Source organism: Triplophysa dalaica, chromosome 7 (assembly GCF_015846415.1).
Source record: "Triplophysa dalaica isolate WHDGS20190420 chromosome 7, ASM1584641v1, whole genome shotgun sequence".
Classification (NCBI taxonomy): Eukaryota; Metazoa; Chordata; class Actinopteri; order Cypriniformes; family Nemacheilidae; genus Triplophysa; species Triplophysa dalaica.
Genome location: NC_079548.1, coordinates 980,854 through 1,000,488, shown reverse-complemented (window position 1 = coordinate 1,000,488; position 19,635 = coordinate 980,854). Strand labels below are relative to the sequence as shown.

General features: G+C 39.4%; 1 protein-coding gene across 1 annotated transcript; it reads left to right on the top strand.

The window, feature by feature from the left end:
- The first annotated feature begins 963 nt into the window (after positions 1-963).
- LOC130425715 (serine/threonine-protein kinase pim-2-like) lies at positions 964-17,739 on the top strand. Its single transcript, XM_056752087.1, has 10 exons — positions 964-1,021; positions 1,491-1,769; positions 2,356-2,522; positions 3,759-3,981; positions 4,520-4,617; positions 4,744-4,797; positions 5,184-5,583; positions 5,783-5,839; positions 5,954-6,094; positions 6,323-17,739. Exons 1-10 carry the CDS (start codon positions 964-966, stop codon positions 6,418-6,420), a joined length of 1,575 nt encoding a protein of 524 aa, XP_056608065.1. The 3' UTR covers positions 6,421-17,739.
- Positions 17,740-19,635: the final 1,896 nt, after the last annotated feature.

The following is a 19,635-nucleotide window of genomic DNA, read 5'->3' as shown; positions in this document are numbered from 1 at the left end:
AAAGATTTCTTTCTGTTAATCCTAGCTCACAATTCTCCATATCATCTTCTTTCCTTCTGAATTGTAAAGTTTGTTTCTGTATTTTCTATTTACAGAAACCGATCCCTCTTGTCTCTGAATATTTAAGTTGTGTCTCAAATGACATACTATACACTATGCTTTTTTTAAAACATAAATATTTTAATTTTTTATTTTACCTTTATACACTGATGCAGATTTAAGTCTTCTGTGAAAAAAAACTCTTGATTTATAAAGTTGTTTTACAGTCAAAACTTTAAGCTTACCGGCCGTTTCCATGGTGACTGGTGAACTCTGATCCATTGACAATGTGTTCATGTTGTTATTGTGGGCGCGTTAACTCTGGAGGTTGAGTAAACTAACTCTTCTCCGGTGTTTTGTAAGCGAGGTTTGTGTTCATTAACCGAGAGTTCAGGGTTTAGCTGACGGTAAGTTCACCTTTCTGGAAACAGCCCACGACTGCACAACAGCAACGAACAGTAGGGGGCGTTATACAGCAAGACTGTAATGCGCCAAAAAACGAGGAAGAAGAATCCGGAGGAGTTAATTTCCACCAGAAGATGGCAGTAGTGCAGCTCTATGAATTCAGGATCCCATTAAAAACCAAAGAAAAGAAAGAGCTCGCGCGCACAACACTCTTACAGAGACTATAAACACAATGCTTGATTTGAACGTAACGTTTACAAAAGGTTTCCTAGGCGACCTGAATTCATCGTGTGTTTGCGTCATCAACGCCAACGTCATAAAGAGAGTCGAAGCTGTAAACATCTCTTATCAAGACGCCGAGTTGAAGAATCTCCTCAGTGCTGTTTTAATCTAAAGCGACGACGGATCTCACATTACTTGCTATCAAGTGTTTACAGACGATCAGCTAGCGACGATACTAAACTCGATAAATCCAGACAGACAGACGACCGTGAAAAAGATCGAGTTAAAGAGCTTCACATGGCGTCTACATCTGCAACTTCTTCAATCACACCAAACGACATGGAGAGAGATCCAGGTAAGTGATACAGCCCAAAATAAATCATCTTCTTCAAAATATAGATTCAGATAATATGACAAAATGGTTGTTTACTGACTCGAGTACAGCACAACATCAGACTTGTTTTGTTTAGCGAGTGTTAATCTCAAGATTTATCATGTTTCAATGCGTTTTAAGAAAACATTAAAAAGATGAAAAATATTTATGTTTGTGTTCAGGTTTAGTTCATTTCATCTTTTAGTGTGTTTTTATAGGATTAAGTGTCGATGTACAGTACTGCAGTTTCAAGTTATAATGACATAAGAAATGAAGAATATCACATAATTGTCTTATAATTTCTTATTTAATATGTATAACTTTTCTTATAGTTAAATCTTTTAGAGTCGTTACATAGAGAATTATGATTGTTTTAGTGTGTAAGTGGAATTTTAATTTACCACCTAAAAACAGCTTTATTGTGTATGTTTGTCTTTGTTTGATCTTATAGATCAACAAACAGAGAAGAAGAAGAAGAAGGGTATGCGGGCCAGCTTTAAGAAAAGATGGCGGGCTGTGAAGGGCTGCTGCTCTTGCACCCAAAGCAATGACCTGGATCCATCTGAAGAGCCGTATCTACCAGTCTTGAACCCGGTGGTCTTGGCAGACACAGCTGATCACCCTGGTTGTGACTGGGAGCAAACGCCTCTTGAAGATCCGGTCGATCCGCCGCAAGATCCTTCTGGACTCAAGCAAACCGCTCCAGACGAACCAACTGACGACACAGCAGGTCTGTCTAACTGTGAGAAAATAGCTCCAAATAATTAAAAAGCAATTTAAAAAAAAAATCCGTCCCCAAAGCTCTACTACGCCTTGTGGTGTTTGTCGGACAAAATGGCGGTCAGTCACAGGGGCACGTAATATTGGCGTTGTGATTGGTCGGATCACCTGTCAATCAAACTGCTTTCGAAGGGTTAATTGCACCATATTTATTTCAGCTGAAGTCGCTTAAGCACACTTTGAAAGCACACTTGTAACAATAACCTATAAGTGTAATATCTGTTTCATTAAGAGATTTCACAATATAACTGTACAACATGTGTTACCTGTACATTCTAAACACCACAGTAAACTAAACCCTAGTGCAATGGCACGAATGTCCAGCTGTTTGAGATATTTGATATGCAACAGATCTAATATTTGACTTTTTCGGGGAGTGAAACTTATGCGAAACATAACTGACAAGGCTTCATTAAATAATCCTTCGGTGGCTCTGGGAGTCGGTTTCATTAATTTGATTCTTGGTGATACATTTCTGCTACCTGGTGGTAATTTCCTTGATTTTTCTTTACTCTTTCTCTGGTTTTATCTTCTAGAACAACAAACAGAAGAGAAGAAGAAGAAGGGTGTCCGTGCCAGCTTTAAGAAAGGATGGAAGGCTATAAAGCACTCCTGTGCCCGAAACAACAAAGTGGTGCCTTTACCTACACAGTCTGACCTGGATTCATCAGTTGCTCAGCCGGCTCCTGAAGATCCTCAGCCGGCTCCTGAAGATCCTCAGCCGGCTCCTGAAGATCCTCAGCCGGCTCCTGAAGATCCTCAGCCGGCTCCTGAAGATCCTCAGCCGGCTCCTGAAGATCCTCAGCCGGCTCCTGAAGATCCTCAGCCGGCTCCTGAAGATCCTCATCCGGCTCCTGAAGATCCTCAGCCGGCTCCTGAAGATCCTCAGCCGGCTCCTGAAGATCCTCAGCCGGCTCCTGAAGATCCTCAGCCGGCTCCTGAAGATCCTCAGCCGGCTCCTGAAGATCCTCAGCCGGCTCCTGAAGATCCTCAGCCGGCTCCTGAAGATCCTCAGCCGGCTCCTGAAGATCCTCAGCCGGCTCCTGAAGATCCTCAGCCGGCTCCTGAAGATCCTCAGCCGGCTCCTGAAGATCCTCAGCCGGCTCCTGAAGATCCTCAGCCGGCTCCTGAAGATCCTCAGCCGGCTCCTGAAGATCCTCAGCCGGCTCCTGAAGATCCTCAGCCGGCTCCTGAAGATCCTCAGCCGGCTCCTGAAGATCCTCATCCGGCTCCTGAAGATCCTCAGCCGGCTCCTGAAGATCCTCAGCCGGCTCCTGAAGATCCTCAGCCGGCTCCTGAAGATCCTCAGCCGGCTCCTGAAGATCCTCAGCCGGCTCCTGAAGATCCTCAGCCGGCTCCTGAAGATCCTCAGCCGGCTCCTGAAGATCCTCATCCGGCTCCTGAAGATCCTCAGCCGGCTCCTGAAGATCCTCAGCCGGCTCCTGAAGATCCTCAGCCGGCTCCTGAAGATCCTCAGCCGGCTCCTGAAGATCCTCAGCCGGCTCCTGAAGATCCTCAGCCGGCTCCTGAAGATCCTCAGCCGGCTCCTGAAGATCCTCAGCCGGCTCCTGAAGATCCTCAGCCGGCTCCTGAAGATCCTCAGCCGGCTCCTGAAGATCCTCAGCCGGCTCCTGAAGATCCTCAGCCGGCTCCTGAAGATCCTCAGCCGGCTCCTGAAGATCCTCAGCCGGCTCCTGAAGATCCTCAGCCGGCTCCTGAAGATCCTCAGCCGGCTCCTGAAGATCCTCAGCCGGCTCCTGAAGATCCTCAGCCGGCTCCTGAAGATCCTCAGCCGGCTCCTGAAGATCCTCAGCCGGCTCCTGAAGATCCTCAGCCGGCTCCTGAAGATCCTCAGCCGGCTCCTGAAGATCCTCAGCCGGCTCCTGAAGATCCTCAGCCGGCTCCTGAAGATCCTCAGCCGGCTCCTGAAGATCCTCAGCCGGCTCCTGAAGATCCTCAGCCGGCTCCTGAAGATCCTCAGCCGGCTCCTGAAGATCCTGAAGCTCAGTGGAAAGAAGAAATGGATGATTTCTATCGTGGTTTATCTGACTTTGATCCATTTGTTCAGGAAATGCTCAAATGTTTTTATCCATATTCTTTTCCCAAATTTCCCGCTCCATGGTATACTAGGCAAGAGTTTCTTCATGAATTGGATAAATTTGGTGAGTATACTTCCATAAGGTTCAGGTTATCTTTCATTCTGTCCTGCTTTTCATTGTCACCTTCACTGAAACACCTTCTATTATGTTATAGCACTGTCTCAAAAATATCACTTTTGGGATTGTAATCAATCTTTAAATAAAAGTTTTTTTTTTTTTTGAAAATATCTGTTCGGGAAATAAGGAACCGATTTGGAATGGAAATTGATTAGAATCGAACTGAATCGCCAAATTGGATGCATTATCCAGCCCTTTTATTAAATATTGAAATAATGTCAAGTGTTATTCTGATCAAATTAATTGTCTTTTGATGACCCTGATATCCTTTCGAAATAAATATTTGGTTTTCTTTTTGATTGTCCTCCAATTATACTTAAACACCTTTTCATCCTGTTGAATCACATTGAATGTACTAAACCTCTCTATTACACACGCATGTTTAAAAGAATACGTTTGTTTGATTGATTTTTTAAAAATATCAATCCTCTTGGAGTTTGTGCGACTCAATCACATGTGTTCCTTATGTATTGTTTGTTTTTAGAAGCGTTTTCAGCCCTTTATAAGGTGGGAAGGCACTGTCTAGGAAAAGGACACGCCGGCATTGTGTATCGGGGGACTCGCAAGTCTGATGGCCTGAAGGTACATTTGCCCTATTCATCAAACATTTCCATCCTCTTGTCTTAACATGCAGACGTGTTGAGTGTTTTGATCCACATATGTTGATGTACTGTTGTAAAGATGACATGTGATGAATTCTCTTTGCAGGTCGCCATCAAATTTATCTACAAGCAATCCCCCTGGGACAGATTTATTCATGTTGTGAGTCATATTTAAACATTTTTAATGTGAAGTGGGGTCCAAAAATCTTAAAGAATCTGCTTTATATGTTACAAATCAAACAAGCGAATTTGAAGTGATTGGCTTTGATTTCTGTGTGTAGTCGAGCACATGAGCTGGACATGAAACATCAGGTTTTGTGCACACATTAAAAGAGGCACATAACAAATACTGAGACATTCATACACATCCTTCATACTCTAATTGTTATGCTAATAAAGTAATTCATTTCAAAAATAGTTCATTAGAAAATGCGTTTCTCATTAACGTTTCAGATTTTTAGACCCCACTGTATCTCAACACAACTGATTTGTCGAAATTGAAAAGTCGCCTACGGTCTGTTAATCTTTTTGACCTTTTTTCACCAGCCTGGATATGACAAGCCCCTCTTCTCAGAAGTGGCTGTAAATCTGATGCTACAGAAACCAGAGAGATGCCCCAACATTGTGGCTCTGTTGGACTGGTTTGAAGAGGAGGAAATCTACATCCTCGTTCTAGAATTTCCATATCCCTGTTTGAGCTTGGATAATTTCCTTCGCTATATCAATAATATGAATGTAAATTGTCCACTGTCTGAAGAAAATGCACGTGCTCTCATGCGTCAAGCAGTGAACGCAGCTCAACACTGCATCGACCACGACGTCTGCCATGGTAGCTTGGGTATCAGAAACATGCTGATCAATATACAGACAATGACGCTCATGTTCATAGACTTTGGACGTGCCCATCTTGCCTCAACTTGGGGCAAACCAGACCCTAGAAACCCAGGTGAGTTGAGTGTCTGTGTCACCGATGTAATGACCCTAGTACAAACATTGTAACCAACCCAAAATGAGTTTCCCCTCAACAGCACCCGGTCAGAATTTACAGTAATGGATTGATGGTGTTAGACTTTGACTTGAATGATTTTTGTTAGTGAAATGTTCCCTTGCTTCTTCTTTATGTTCCATGACGCTCATGTTGATAGACCCTAGACCTGGCATACCTGGCCCAACTTGGGTCGAAGCAGGCGGTGAAAGCTGGGGTGAGTACTGCCCGATGTTTCCCCCCAACAGCAGTACTGGATTGATGGTGTTATACTTTGACTTGAATGATTTTTACCTGTGAAATGTTTGCTCGCTTCATGCTTGTGTTCCAGGTCGAGGTCATGCGGTTGCCGATTTGGTCTATTGTTTGGGTACACTGCTTCTGTGTCTGATGGGTGGACTATGGTTGAAAATAAGGGGCTTCATTACTACAGAAGACATCCCTGAAATCAAAACACTTGGGTTAAGTGAAGGTAAGAGACCAGCACTATCATTGTGAAATGCAAAGCAAGATTCTGTTCAGTCACTGGGAGATTTCTCACCAAATGCAACTTCCTAAATATAAGTTGAAAGAAAACAGGATATTGTTTTTAAAAATGTGATGAAACAACATATTTCAGTAGTTATTGCTATGTTTGACAGTGAGTTTACAAAGAACATACGTGACTAATCGTTCCTCTCTTAAACACTTCTCCTCACAGAATGCTTTGACTTGGTCAATCGGTGCACTCTCACTCCACCACCCGACAGGCCAACATTAGAGGAGCTCCTAGACCACGAGTGGTTCAAACAGGGTTAAAGGTCAAGAGTATCTTATGTTTTTTCTTCTACTTCAGTCTGTCATATTAGCATAGCCGGTGCTCTTTTTAAGCTGGTTGATTTTTTCACTTTTTATTTTTTCGTTTTATATTTTTACTATTTAGTATTACAGTAATCTTTTTGGCCATATACAAATACTTTAGTTAATGAGAAAATAATCATGTGCATCACATGTTTTATAAAGAAGACGAGTGTCTGACTCGTGTCTGAGCATTCTGTGTTGTGTAAAGAAGACGAGTGTCTGACTCGTGTCTGAGCATTCTGTGTTGTGTAAAGAAGACGGGTGTCTGACTCGTGTCTGGCTCGTGTCTGACTCGTGTCTGACTCGTGTCTGACTCGTGTCTGACTCGTGTCTGGCTCGTGTCTGGCTCGTGTCTGACTCGTGTCTGACTCGTGTCTGACTCGTGTCTGACCATTCTGTGTTGTGTAAAGAAGACGGGTGTCTGACTCGTGTCTGAGCATTCTGTGTTGTGTAAAGAAGACGTACGCTTTCCTTAAATGCAACTACACTACGTGACCCATTCAACAAATGATTTGTTCAATAAATCGTTATATTTGGGGCACTAGTAGTTCTCTTTCAAAATAAATATTAAAGGTAATTTACTCACCCCCTGTCATCCAAGTTTTTGTTGCTTTAGTGGAAAAGAAATTGCTTGAAAAACGATGTATTGTGTGAAGTCATGAACGCGCATCGCAGAACAGAGCAAGGTGAGCATTTGTGTTTATAAAGCATAAACATGTATTATAAAATGAGAGATGGTTTCACTAAATAAGACCTTTTATTCATGGTCTGATATGGTTTAAAGTCCTTTGAAGCTGCACTAAAATTGTCATTTTCACCTTCAAGGGTTTGGAGTCCATTGAAGTCACTATATGGAGAAAAATCCTGGAATGTTTTAGTCAAAAACCTTCATTTCTTTTCCACTAAAGAAACAAACACATAAACATCTTGGATGCTTTGGCTCATTATAGATTATAGATAGATGCGTTATAGATGGATGACTGCGTCAGTGAACGTCTGTCAGACAGCGCACATCAGTATTAACTTCTCTTTTGTGTTTAAATGAACAAAAACACCAGTTTTGCCAGAATCCGGTTTTGTCAAGCATTTTCATGAGCACAGATTTCAACATGTTAAAAAAAAATCCCAAATGATTGTAAAGAGTTTTGAAGATGGGAGAGGTGTCGGTAAGGCTGGTAGTAAACGATTATTTCTTCAACGATTAATCCTACGATTATTTTATCGATTAGTCAACTAGTTTTGTCGATTAATCTAATTAAACAATCTTAATAATATTCTTTATTTAACAACCGTTTTCCACAGCAAAAAATATTCTGCTTTATACAAAATTAAATAAATAAAATGATTTCACTGTTATACAAAATGAAAGGCCAGCCTGTTTACTCTTTACAGTACCAACATAACTCTCTTGTAGAAAAAAATCTAAAGTTGAAGTGCAAAGAAAAGCTTTGCAGTACACAGTATAGACATTCCTGGGAGTGTTTAACACAATGTAAAATACCTGTTTTTGTGTATATTTTGCGCGCATTGAATCTCTTTCGTAAGATAAGAGGTTCTTTGCTTTGTCCTAAAAAACACGAAAGCAATGCATATTAGAACAACAACTATGACTCTGAGGTATTTTAAATCTACTCTTAACCTCATTGTAGTGCTATGCTATCATCAGTTTATATGAATAATAATGTGGCTATCTAGCAGCTGTGCAATTTGGTGGTGCTAGGCTAACCAATTAACCAAAGTATCTTAGCTTTCTGTGCAGTTTGTTGGTGCTAGTTTAGTAGCTAACGTTCACATTAGATGACGAATGGAAGCGATAAACTAGCTTCCATTCAACCAACATTAGATGAGAACTAACGTTAGCTAAACACAGCTCTCTAGGCGCCAGGTGCTACCTAGCACAAACAAACTGCACAGAGAGCTAAGATAGTAATTCATTTTGCCAACATTAGTACTTGTTATTGTCTCCTTCACGAGTGACAATGGGGTGCCTCCGTTTCAGATGCTCCAACATTGCTGTTGAGCTGGCGTGTTATGCCAACTCCATTTGTGAAAGAGCGTAAATAACTACACCTCTATGTTTGGGACTAAATTCGAAGTATTCCCATACCCATGTTTTGGTCTCATTTACATTACATTTACATTTAGGCATTTGGCAGACGCTTTTATCCAAAGTGACTTACATTGCTTTATCCTATACATTTTACATAGGTATTTGCAATCCCCTGGGATCAAACCCACAACCCTGCGCTGAGCTACAGGAAAGCTACCACTGAGCTACAGGAAAGCATCTCCCACATGTGTGTAGCGAGCTGGTGCGAAGCGTTGACGCAAAAATATGACGTTGACTTGTCGCTACAGGTCTAGGTGTCATATCTGCGTAGAGCAGCAGCTCTTAAAGTGACCGCATCCTAAAACCTGCTGCTGTGATCCTGTCACTAATGTTCATCAAAGAACGAAAGAAAAGAACAATTCAATGTGTTTTGTAGCTTTAATTCTGTATTTCATTTAGAATTTAGCATTGAAGACTGTAAAGTGTTTGAGAACTTCATTCAATTTCTGTATATTGTACATGTTAGACACGATCGCTCTCGATTAAACCGTACTATTATGTTGAATGATGTTGAAAAATAATCTATTAAATGGAGACATCAGTTGCAGTATTAATATCAGAATGTTGGCTTTCATTCATAAAATGATGCAGTTAAAGAAATCTGTTGTCTCTACATTCGTTTGGAGATTGAATGTGAAATTATTGCAATGTAAAAGTATATTAAAACTAGTGGTGGGCCGCCGTTAACGCAGTGAGACTTTTATCGCGCGATAAAAAAAATGTCGCCGTTAATCTATTCTCAGAGTTGGGTTGGCAGCTGGGTCTATACTACGCAAGCTATGATGACTTTCACCTTGATATTTTAGCGCGGATGTATACCACCTTAACTGCACTGTACGGGGCGAGAACGAGATTTTTCAACTCGCGTGATTCGCGTCATTCCTCGAAGCAGAAGCCGCCTCATCATCTCATAACCAGGGCTTCATTCGCGCGATTCGCGCAGCAAGTAGGTCTATTGGCTCTTTGCATTAACATATAAATCACTCGCGCTTGACACGCCATTCGCGTTTGGTCTGAACACAACATAACGTTACTGTGAAATTACCGCATCAAACGTGACGTGCTAACATGGATGCAGCTATGAAGCCGCCGGGTTTGCTTCAGGGAATATTTATTTTTAAGAAGCTTCCCAATGGAAACATCGACAAGACTAAGGTTGTTTGCACCTTGTGCAATGCGGAATTGGTTTAAAAAAAAATAAACTTTCTCTCAACAGGTAGTGGTCTAGCTTTAGTTAAAATCAGTAACTTTGTATTGAGGTCTAATGTATTATGGCTCCTGTATGACATATCGCTTGTTGCTCCCTCACTCTTTGTAAGTCGCTTTGGATAAAAGCGTCTGCTAAATGACTAAATGTAAATGTACTGTAGGAGCTCTTCCAGTCTCAAGTACCACCTAAACACAAATCATCCCTTAGCTAATGCGGAAGTAAACACAAGTTCATCTTATTGAACATAATTTAATTTTCATCACCAATTATCATAGTAGAACAGCTTTCTCAAGCAGTTTGTGATGCATTTTGGAAACAGGAGATGAGCCCCTGGTCTAATGCGCCACCTGGCTTGAGAAACCCGTTCTCAAAGACTTACTTTTAGTCATTATTTGGGTAGCACACATATTCTGAATGCCTTCGGCAGAATTCAAATGAGCCATTTTAATCTAGATTAATCTAGATTAATTCCAAAATTAATCTAGATTAATCTAGATTAAAAAAATTAATCTATGCCCACCACTAATTAAAACACATTAATGTTATGTGCGATTAATGACGATATTTCATTAATTGATTGACTGCACTAGTTATATTATTAGACACTAGCCAAACACGCACTAGAAGTTCACCACAGTCCAGGCGCACACATCCAATGAAACGATCTATAGGGCTATTAGTGACACAGATATAGATAAATGTCTTTGCTATGATTGGCTAACGGCTAGCCGTGAGTGCACTGTGGTTGAACATTCGTCTATCATGATGTGGGGCTGTGTGATTTTCCCAAAAATCTAATCTCATTTTTTTCAGAATGACAGATTCCAAGGATGTGATTTTTCATATAAATACAGATATCCCTATTTTTTGACCGCTGGGATCACCCACGTAAATTGCAAAAAATTTATTTATTTTCATTTGTGATGGGGCGGATGTGACCGCTTCATTCAGAACATCATTTTGTGAGTTATATTTATGTGTCCAGAGAGTCCGTGAAAAAAAGACGCCAAACTCTGCTGTTTCAGTACTCAAAAAACTGGGGGGTGTAATGTTCATTCAGGGGGGAACTCGACAGCGTTTTGTAACGTATGCAGAAAATCCCGATTCTGAAACTATATGATACGTTTTAAAGAGTAAGTAGCATTAGATCATAAAAATGACTTTTCATCCAGTGTGTTATGAAGCCGTGTTTGAAAGTAAGCAGTCAGCCAAGTTGTAAGTCCTGAGAAGAATAAATAACAAAGTTATTGGCTTGTAAAAAAGGGAGTGGACCCTGAATCACACAAACGAGACGTGAACTAGTACTGCCGTGTATCTGCGTCACTAGACATAGTCCCCGCCTATGTTTGATGGAACTGCCGCGGAAACTTCAATCTCCCCAAAACACTTTTGATCATTCGTGATGCGTGTACATCATGTCAAGAACCTGTGTTCTACGGAGTGAAACTAAGTGCGTCTAATTTAAACTACAAAAGAAAGAACTTCTGAGGAAACATCGGTTACAATTATTTTACACCAAAAGAGTATAACCCCAGGGTTTTACTGTGTGCGTGTCATCTCACCAAAGATTAACGTAATCCAGGTATGACGGTAGGCGATCCATTTGTACGTCAAAGTATTTGTACGTGTCTACTAATGGTTGTATATCTTACAGGAGACAATTGATTTGCAATTTAGTGTTTTTGTCAATTGGAAAATGAATAATACACACAGTTGGATCAGATGTTTACTACAACAATAACATATAATCTAGTGTAGTCTACTTATATACAAATATACAGAAGACTTGAGTGTTTGGGTGAATATATTTCATGTTTAAAGTTACATTCAAATACTATCCATCAGACATTGAGTGTGATCATATGAACCATCAATGAAATATCTGCGGTGCATTAAGAACTGTGTCCTGCTTACTATTTAATGAAGAAAAACACAATTCACCGCTTTAAGACTTTTCTAAGGTCATTTATCTTAAAAGAAAAAATGACATGTTTCTTGTGAACAACATTATTTATTAAGACCATGATTCAAGGATTCAAGGTTTTATTTGTCACATCCACAATAATACAGAATATAATCATTCAGGTCGGCTCAATGGACAGTGTATAGGATCAGAGTCCCGCCAAAAGTATTGCAGCATATTTAAAAATATAAAAAGCGTAAATAAAAAAAAACGTGATTCAGAACTTTAAACGCATTTTACACTATATTGGACAAAATGTATACATGAAGACAAAGTTGTCCAAATCTCATACAAAATAAAGTTGCCCTTGGTTGTTTTACTCATCCTTTGTGACTTTTGTTATTATTTGCTTATATTTTCATTTTTTTTTTTTCCCGCTTGTTTTTTTCCACATTCTGCAGTTCCAGTTTCATGATAATTAGGGTAATTAGGTAATTATGTAGATTTCAAATGCACACTTTAAATCGCTTTTTTAAAATGCTTTTCTTTATCCATTTGTCAATCGAGTTAAAAAAAGGCCATTGGACAGAACACACGTTTAGGCATTTTTTAGCATTTAGGCTTTTTTTTTTTTTGGCAGACGCTTTTATCCAAAGCGACTCGCATTGCTTTATCCTATACATTTTACATAGGTATTTGCAATCCCCTGGGATCGAACCCACAACCTTTGCTCTTACTACTGAGCTACAGGAAAGCACACGTGTGGGCAACCAATCAGCTTTAGGCTCAGTTTTAGGATACACCCCTTCTCCCATATTTCATACGAATAAGATGTAAGGCGGAATTTCATCAGAGATCAAAAAAGACCTACAGCCATTAAAACAGTGACTTTATTGCGCCACACACTATAAGTACATGACATGGCAGAAGTTAAATATATGTAAACAAAACAAGCATACAGAGAAACGCTCAAATTAAAACGTGTTTGCACACAGAACGAGACCCTAAAGATCAATGGTTCTCAAATCATGGCCCTATAGATCCACCTTCCTAACCAGCTCAGCCTTAATCTTATAATAAAATGAATCACCTTAAAGTACCTCAAGAGCCTTTCAAGTGCCGACTGCTTTGTTTTGAATCACTCTCACGCTACTTTAACGTGATACGCCAAGCAATCTGCACAGTAGTGATGGGTCGTTCGTGTACGATTCGTTCATTTTGAACAAATCTTAAATGTGACTCGGGAAGAACGAGTCGTCATGAGACGTGATTCGTTCAGTCGCGCATGCGCATTGCGCAACATTCTCCGGACGTTTAACAAATGCAATCAGAGCCGGAAAGAGAATTGATTAGTTCACCTCTCGAGTCTTCGGGTTCGAGTCGTTCGTTCATCACGTGACATCCCTGCACTCTAAACAAATGCATTTAGAGCCAGAAAGAGAATTGATTAGTTCACCTCTCGAGTCTTGGGGTTCGAGTCGTTCGGTCTTTTGTAATGTGATGTGACCGCTTTGGACAGATAAATTAGCTAATTTACAACCTTCCTAACAAACGGGTGCATAGCCTAGCCCTAGTGTTTGTCTATTGATAGACAAGGGCAGTGAAATGACAAATTAATCAAGATAAGAGGTGATGTGAGCTACAGACTAAATACCAAGGTAAACAAATAATTAATCTTTTCTGCTTATTATAGCATTATAGTTTTGTATTGGTTGTGATGTGATCAACGTTTGCATAAGTAGTAGATTTGTTAGGAAAGTGACATGTAACATTTTAATATACTTTGCTAAAATGAACGAAAGGAACAATATGACTCGAAAAAAGATTCGTTCATTTTACTGAAGGAGACTCAAAGGTCCGAGTCAATAAAATGATCCAAACTTCCCATCACTACTGCACAGCAGTCGAACTCTATTATTCCTGAATCCTTTGAAAAGCTTTTTCAGTTGTTTTATCAGGGTTAGTTCCTTCCAATGGAACATCAGAATCACGGCAGAATATCCAGTTAGAACCACTTCTCAGGGCACTTACGGACTTGCTAAGCAAACGTCTTATGGTGGATAAGAGAAATATACTAAATGTGTAGAACCGGGGATCAGGAGCACCAGGATTAGGAACCGTTGTTATTGGGGAATGCTATCACCGGTGTGTACCCTATCAAAGAAGATGTGCAGCACAAGTGTAGAAGCATGATGGCGTTCTGTCACACCAGTGAACATGTGTTAATCATGCCATGAATGTATGAATGCAAAGTCATAATAATTCCCATGTAGAGACAAACTGTTTTGTTAACCAAACCTGCACCACGTCTGATCACGAGGAGTAAATGTAACACCGCACATGAGCAGTGCAACAAATGAGCATAGAAACCATTAATAAAACGCATTTGTTCCGTCACATTCAGGGACAGAAATTCTGTTTATAATGGGTTATAGTCTTGTGCCGCTGTGTAATGTTAAACAGGGGTGTTACAATATCAAGCCGACATTCATCCTCGTCTCCAGTACACCCCTAAATCACGGCCACAACCTGGACTCTTGGAGATGTTAGGTTCAGTGTGGAGGTCATTGTGGGTACAGCTCACGCTGAACTCAGTTTATAACTTTTGTTTCTGTGCAGAACTCCATCTTTGTCTCAGTCTGATGATGAGATTAGTTTTAACGTTGAAGTATTCCACAATCTCTGGATCACAGATTAGAGAGCTTCTGCCCATCTTTACCTCTGATAAACTCTGCTTCTCTCAGACATCCCTTTTATAGCTCATCATGTTACACAACTGATATCAATTAACTTAATTCGTCACTAGATGTTCCACCAGCAGAATCTTTTCAAAACTTCTTGCTTTTTTAGCCATTTGTTGCCACCGTGCCCCCCTTTTTGAGACCTGTAGGGGGATTACATTTGAAATGAGCTAGTTGAGTGGATTAAAGTGTACGATTTCTCAGTTTAAACATTTGCTATGTTATCTGTGTTCTATTGTGAATAAAATGTTGTCTCGTGTGATTTGAAATTCTTTGAGTTTTCATTTTGTTCAAATTTAAAAATCCTCCCAACGTTTCCGGAATTCGGGTTGTAAAACTGAGCAGAAAGTTGATTGGTTGCCCACACGGTGTGTTCTGTCCAATGGCATTTTTTTGACTCGATTGACAAATGGATAAAGAAAAACATTTGTTAAATAGAGATAGTAAAGCATTTGGCAAAAGCTTTTTTTAAAAAGCGATTTAAATGTGCACAATAAAACTTTTTATTGTTTTATATTTATTATGTTTTAAAGCATGAATTAAATAAACAGTTTTAAATGTATATATTTATTTATACATTTCAATTAAATTTTCTTATTTAAGATTTTATTGTTCAATTAATCTGCATTTTAGTGGTAAAAACAAGTTTCCTTTTCTTAATCCTTGTTTCTTGTCCACTGTGGGACATTCTGATGATATGATTCTGACGCGTACCATAAATAGATCCAGAGAGGCGTGTTGATGGTCCAAACAAATAACTGAAGTTTATTAAATCAAAAATAAAGATGCATTGTAACCAAAATGAAACAAACATCTTTTTAGGCCGCTTGCAGGTTTGCTGCACCATGCCACCCTAGCTCCATGTGCACGGTCAAAAGACTGTATGCTCTTGCACCAGCGCCCTCTTCCTGTCAGGGGTGGCCTATCCTTTATACAACTTTTCCCCACTCACCTATAGAGGGCACACACTCAGAGAAATACATATGTCAAGCCTCTTTGATTTCTTTTGGCCACAGAATGGACTGAGAAAAGAAAATTGAGAATGTCATTAAAACATTGCCATATATGTCTCTGTAAGTCATTTATGTATTTATTAGATAAGTCATTGGCAAAAAGTGCAGTAAATATGTCAAGTGCATTCTTTAACACATTTGCATTATTTATTATCTGGATTTCGAGCATGTCACAGTACAGAGACTGCTTTGATCAGAGTTACAAATGATCTGCTTTTAGCGTCTGACCGTGGCTGTATTTCGTTATTGGTGCTGCTAGACCTCAGTGCTGCATTTGACACCATTGACCACAGCATACTTCTACATAGACTCGAAAATTACGTTGGCATTAACGGAATAGCATTGAAATGGTTTAAGTCTTATTTATCCGACCGTTTTCAATTTGTAGCAATAAACAATGAGGTGTCCCGCAAATCACAAGTCCAGTACGGTGTACCAAAGGGCTCAGTCTTGGGACCCCTGCTCTTCGCATTATACATGCTACCTCTAAGAGATATAATAAAGCGACACGGAATTAGCTTTCACTGTTATGCTGATGATACTCAACTTTATATTTCCTCGATGCCTCATGAAACCCAGCAGTTTCATCGAATAAAGGATTGCATAGTTGACTTAAAAATGTGGATGAGTAACAATTTTTTACTACTAAACTCGGACAAAACAGAAGTGTTACTTACTGGACCGAAAACTGCTATGCGTAACAACCAAGAATACTGCTTAACGATTGACGGATGCTCCATAAAATCCTCGTCATCAGCTAAGAATCTTGGCGTTGTATTCGACAGTACTCTCTCATTTGAAAGCCATGTCGCAAACACCTGTAAAATTGCATTTTTCCATCTTAAGAATATATCTAAATTACGTCATATACTGTCACTTTCAGATGCAGAGAAATTAATTCATGCATTCATGACATCAAGACTAGATTACTGTAATGCACTTCTAGGTGGTTGCCCTGCGGGCCTATTACAAAAACTGCAACTGGTTCAAAACGCGGCAGCTCGAGTTCTTACACGTACAAAAAAGTATGAGCATATAACCCCGGTTCTGTCAACCTTGCACTGGTTACCTATAAAGCATCGCATTAACTTTAAGATCTTGCTTATTACCTATAAAGCCCTACATGGTCTAGCGCCGCAGTATTTGAATGAACTTCTATTGTACTAGATGTTCTATTGTTCTATTGTTCTATTGGACCTCCACGTACATTATGCTCTAAGGGGTCCTGTCTGTTGGTAATACCTAGAATTTCAAAATCAAGTGCAGGTGGTAGATCGTTTTCTTATCTAGCGCCTAAACTTTGGAATATTCTTCCCTGCACGGTCCGGGAGGCAGACACACTCTGTCAGTTTAAATCTAGACTAAATACTAATCTTGCATACACTACACCTCCATAATATTAATCCTCAGAGGATTTAGGCTGCATTATTTAGATCAACCGGAACCAGGAACACATGATGTACTTGTTGCATCAATGAGTGCAGAACAGTACTCTACTCTCAGCCAGTCTTGTCTCTTTGTTCCAAGGTTACCGCAGGATGCAGTTCATGCCCAGACCTGATGGCAGAGCTGAGAATGGAAAGCGGTGACCTGACAAGAGCTAAGAGGATAGAGCTGGATAAAGGACGCGACAACTTTGTTTTTTTCTACAACATTTCAAATGCTATTAGATTGTTAATGATAATCTTTAATCCTTAATTTTTATATTTTTATTTAGCCTTGTTGTGCAAGCACTGTTGAGCTTGTGCAGATGCAGCAGCTTTTGCCAGAGGGGAACTGGAATCCCCTGGTTGGGCCTGGGTTCCCCTGAGGTTTTTTTTCTCGATGGGAGTTTTGGGTTCCTCACCACCGTTTGCATATTGTTTTGCACTATCTGCCTGGCCGGGGGGGCTGCTTTAGAATTCATACTTGTATTAAATGTGTCTCATGTACAGCTGCTTTGTAACAATGAAAATTGTAAAAAGCGCTATATAAATAAAGTTGAGTTGAGTTGAGTATTAATACAGTATTAATACAGATGAGATCAATAACATCACAACATAATGGGCCTGCCAACAATTGTACATTAGATAATATGAGCATTTCTTTTATTCCATATGGAAATATGTTTTCAATTTGAGTTTGATCATGTTTGTGATCATGATTTCTTAATACACATTTAAGGAAATGATTTGCTGGCTAATACTTATGTTGACTGTGATTTTCTCACCTGTGATTAATTGTTAGTTGTGATTATGTCGATCTTTTGTATGAAGTTGTATTATGACTAACGACTTAAAATAATAAAAATCTTAAGTATTTGTCTAAGCAGCTACATTGAAACGGCCTACATACATATAAGCCTACTGTAGTAATGTTATGTATTAATGCAGGTAAACAGAGTAAGAAGAATATCTTACCAGAAAAGGCCATCACATAGACTAGAGACAGACAACGAAAGAAAATGATGAAAATGAAGAAGAGATATCGAGTAAGCACACAAGGTTGATCCAGACAGAACATCGATCTGGTTAATGCCAAAGCATTTTAGCAAACAAAGTCAAAAGAAACTAAATGTATGTGTATTTGAAAGGGATATATAAAGACTTCATGAGTATTATGTTTGACTGGCCCTACTAACATTTTAAACATCTACCTCTGACCCAACAGACCTTTATGAATGATAATTAATTTACGTCAGATGATAGTGTAGTCTACTGAAAAGCATTACACAAGTTTTTCCAAAATGATGACCCATGTAGTATTTTCTAGGATTAAAAGAGCCTCCATTAATATGACTACATCAGCGACTGATGCAAATAAAGCTGATACAAGAGAGTCAGTCTTCAGAAAACCAAATAAAGGATTTTTAATGAACATACGGAGAAGGAACAAAAAGATGTTTTATTCTGCCATCAAAATGAGCAATGTGATTAATTATGTATACATAAAACAATTTTGGTAAAATAACAGATGCAAACATCTCAACAAATCTTAACATTGTAACAAAGATAGCCATGATGAGCATTTATTTTAAATATTATAGTATAAAAATACTGCATGTATTTCAATTATTTACATACTTAATTAAATAATTAATTTTTGGCATTTACAGTTTAACTTAAATATTTTAATTTGATTTATAAAGTTGTTTTACAGTCAAAACTTTAAGCTTACCGGCCGTTTCCATGGTGACTGGTGAACTCTGATCCATTGACAATGTGTTCATGTTGTTATTGTGGGCGCGTTAACTCTGGAGGTTGAGTAAACTAACTCTTCTCCGGTGTTTTGTAAGCGAGGTTTGTGTTCATTAACCGAGAGTTCAGGGTTTAGCTGACGGTAAGTTCACCTTTCTGGAAACAGCCCACGACTGCACAACAGCAACGAACAGTAGGGGGCGTTATACAGCAAGACTGTAATGCGCCAAAAAACGAGGAAGAAGAATCCGGAGGAGTTAATTTCCACCAGAAGATGGCAGTAGTGCAGCTCTATGAATTCAGGATCCCATTAAAAACCAAAGAAAAGAAAGAGCTCGCGCGCACAACACTCTTACAGAGACTATAAACACAATGCTTGATTTTTAACTCATTCCCCCCCAGCGAACAAAAAACGTTTTTACAACTTTTAAAAACGTTGCATTTTGGTTACAATTAGGAAATGTTGCAGTACAAAGTTTTAAAACACACACCCTATATTTAAAAAAATATGCAACAAATAAGAAATGTTTTTAAAACTACCAAAATGCTGTATGTTTTTTAAAATAACTTAAAACATAAATATCATGTGTGTTTACAACGAAGACAAAACCAGACCAAACGGTATCTTTTGTGACACGTTTTATTTACGTGTTAAAATAACTTAATCTCACGTTGCAATAAGACGTTCAAAAGACGTATTATTTAAACACATGTGCTCACGTGTGACTCAACTCAACTCAACTCAACTTTATTTATATAGCGCTTTTTACAATTTTCATTGTTACAAAGCAGCTGTACATGAGACACATTTAATACAAGTATGAATTCTAAAGCAGCCCCCCCGGCCAGGCAGATAGTGCAAAACAATATGCAAACGGTGGTGAGGAACCCAAAACTCCCATCGAGAAAAAAAACCTCAGGGGAACCCAGGCCCAACCAGGGGATTCCAGTTCCCCTCTGGCAAAAGCTGCTGCCTCTGCACAAGCTCATCAGTGCTTGCACAACAAGGCTTAATAAAAA

Excerpts from the sequence above, each read along its gene's own strand:
- LOC130425715 (XM_056752087.1), top strand. The coding sequence starts at position 964 with ATGGCGTCTACATCTGCAACTTCTTCAATCACACCAAACGACATGGAG. Across the intron at positions 2,523-3,758 it reads CTCCTGAAGATCCTCAGCCG|CCGGCTCCTGAAGATCCTCA; the intron begins GCTCCTGAAGAT and ends GAAGATCCTCAG. Across the intron at positions 6,095-6,322 it reads AACACTTGGGTTAAGTGAAG|AATGCTTTGACTTGGTCAAT; the intron begins GTAAGAGACCAG and ends TTCTCCTCACAG.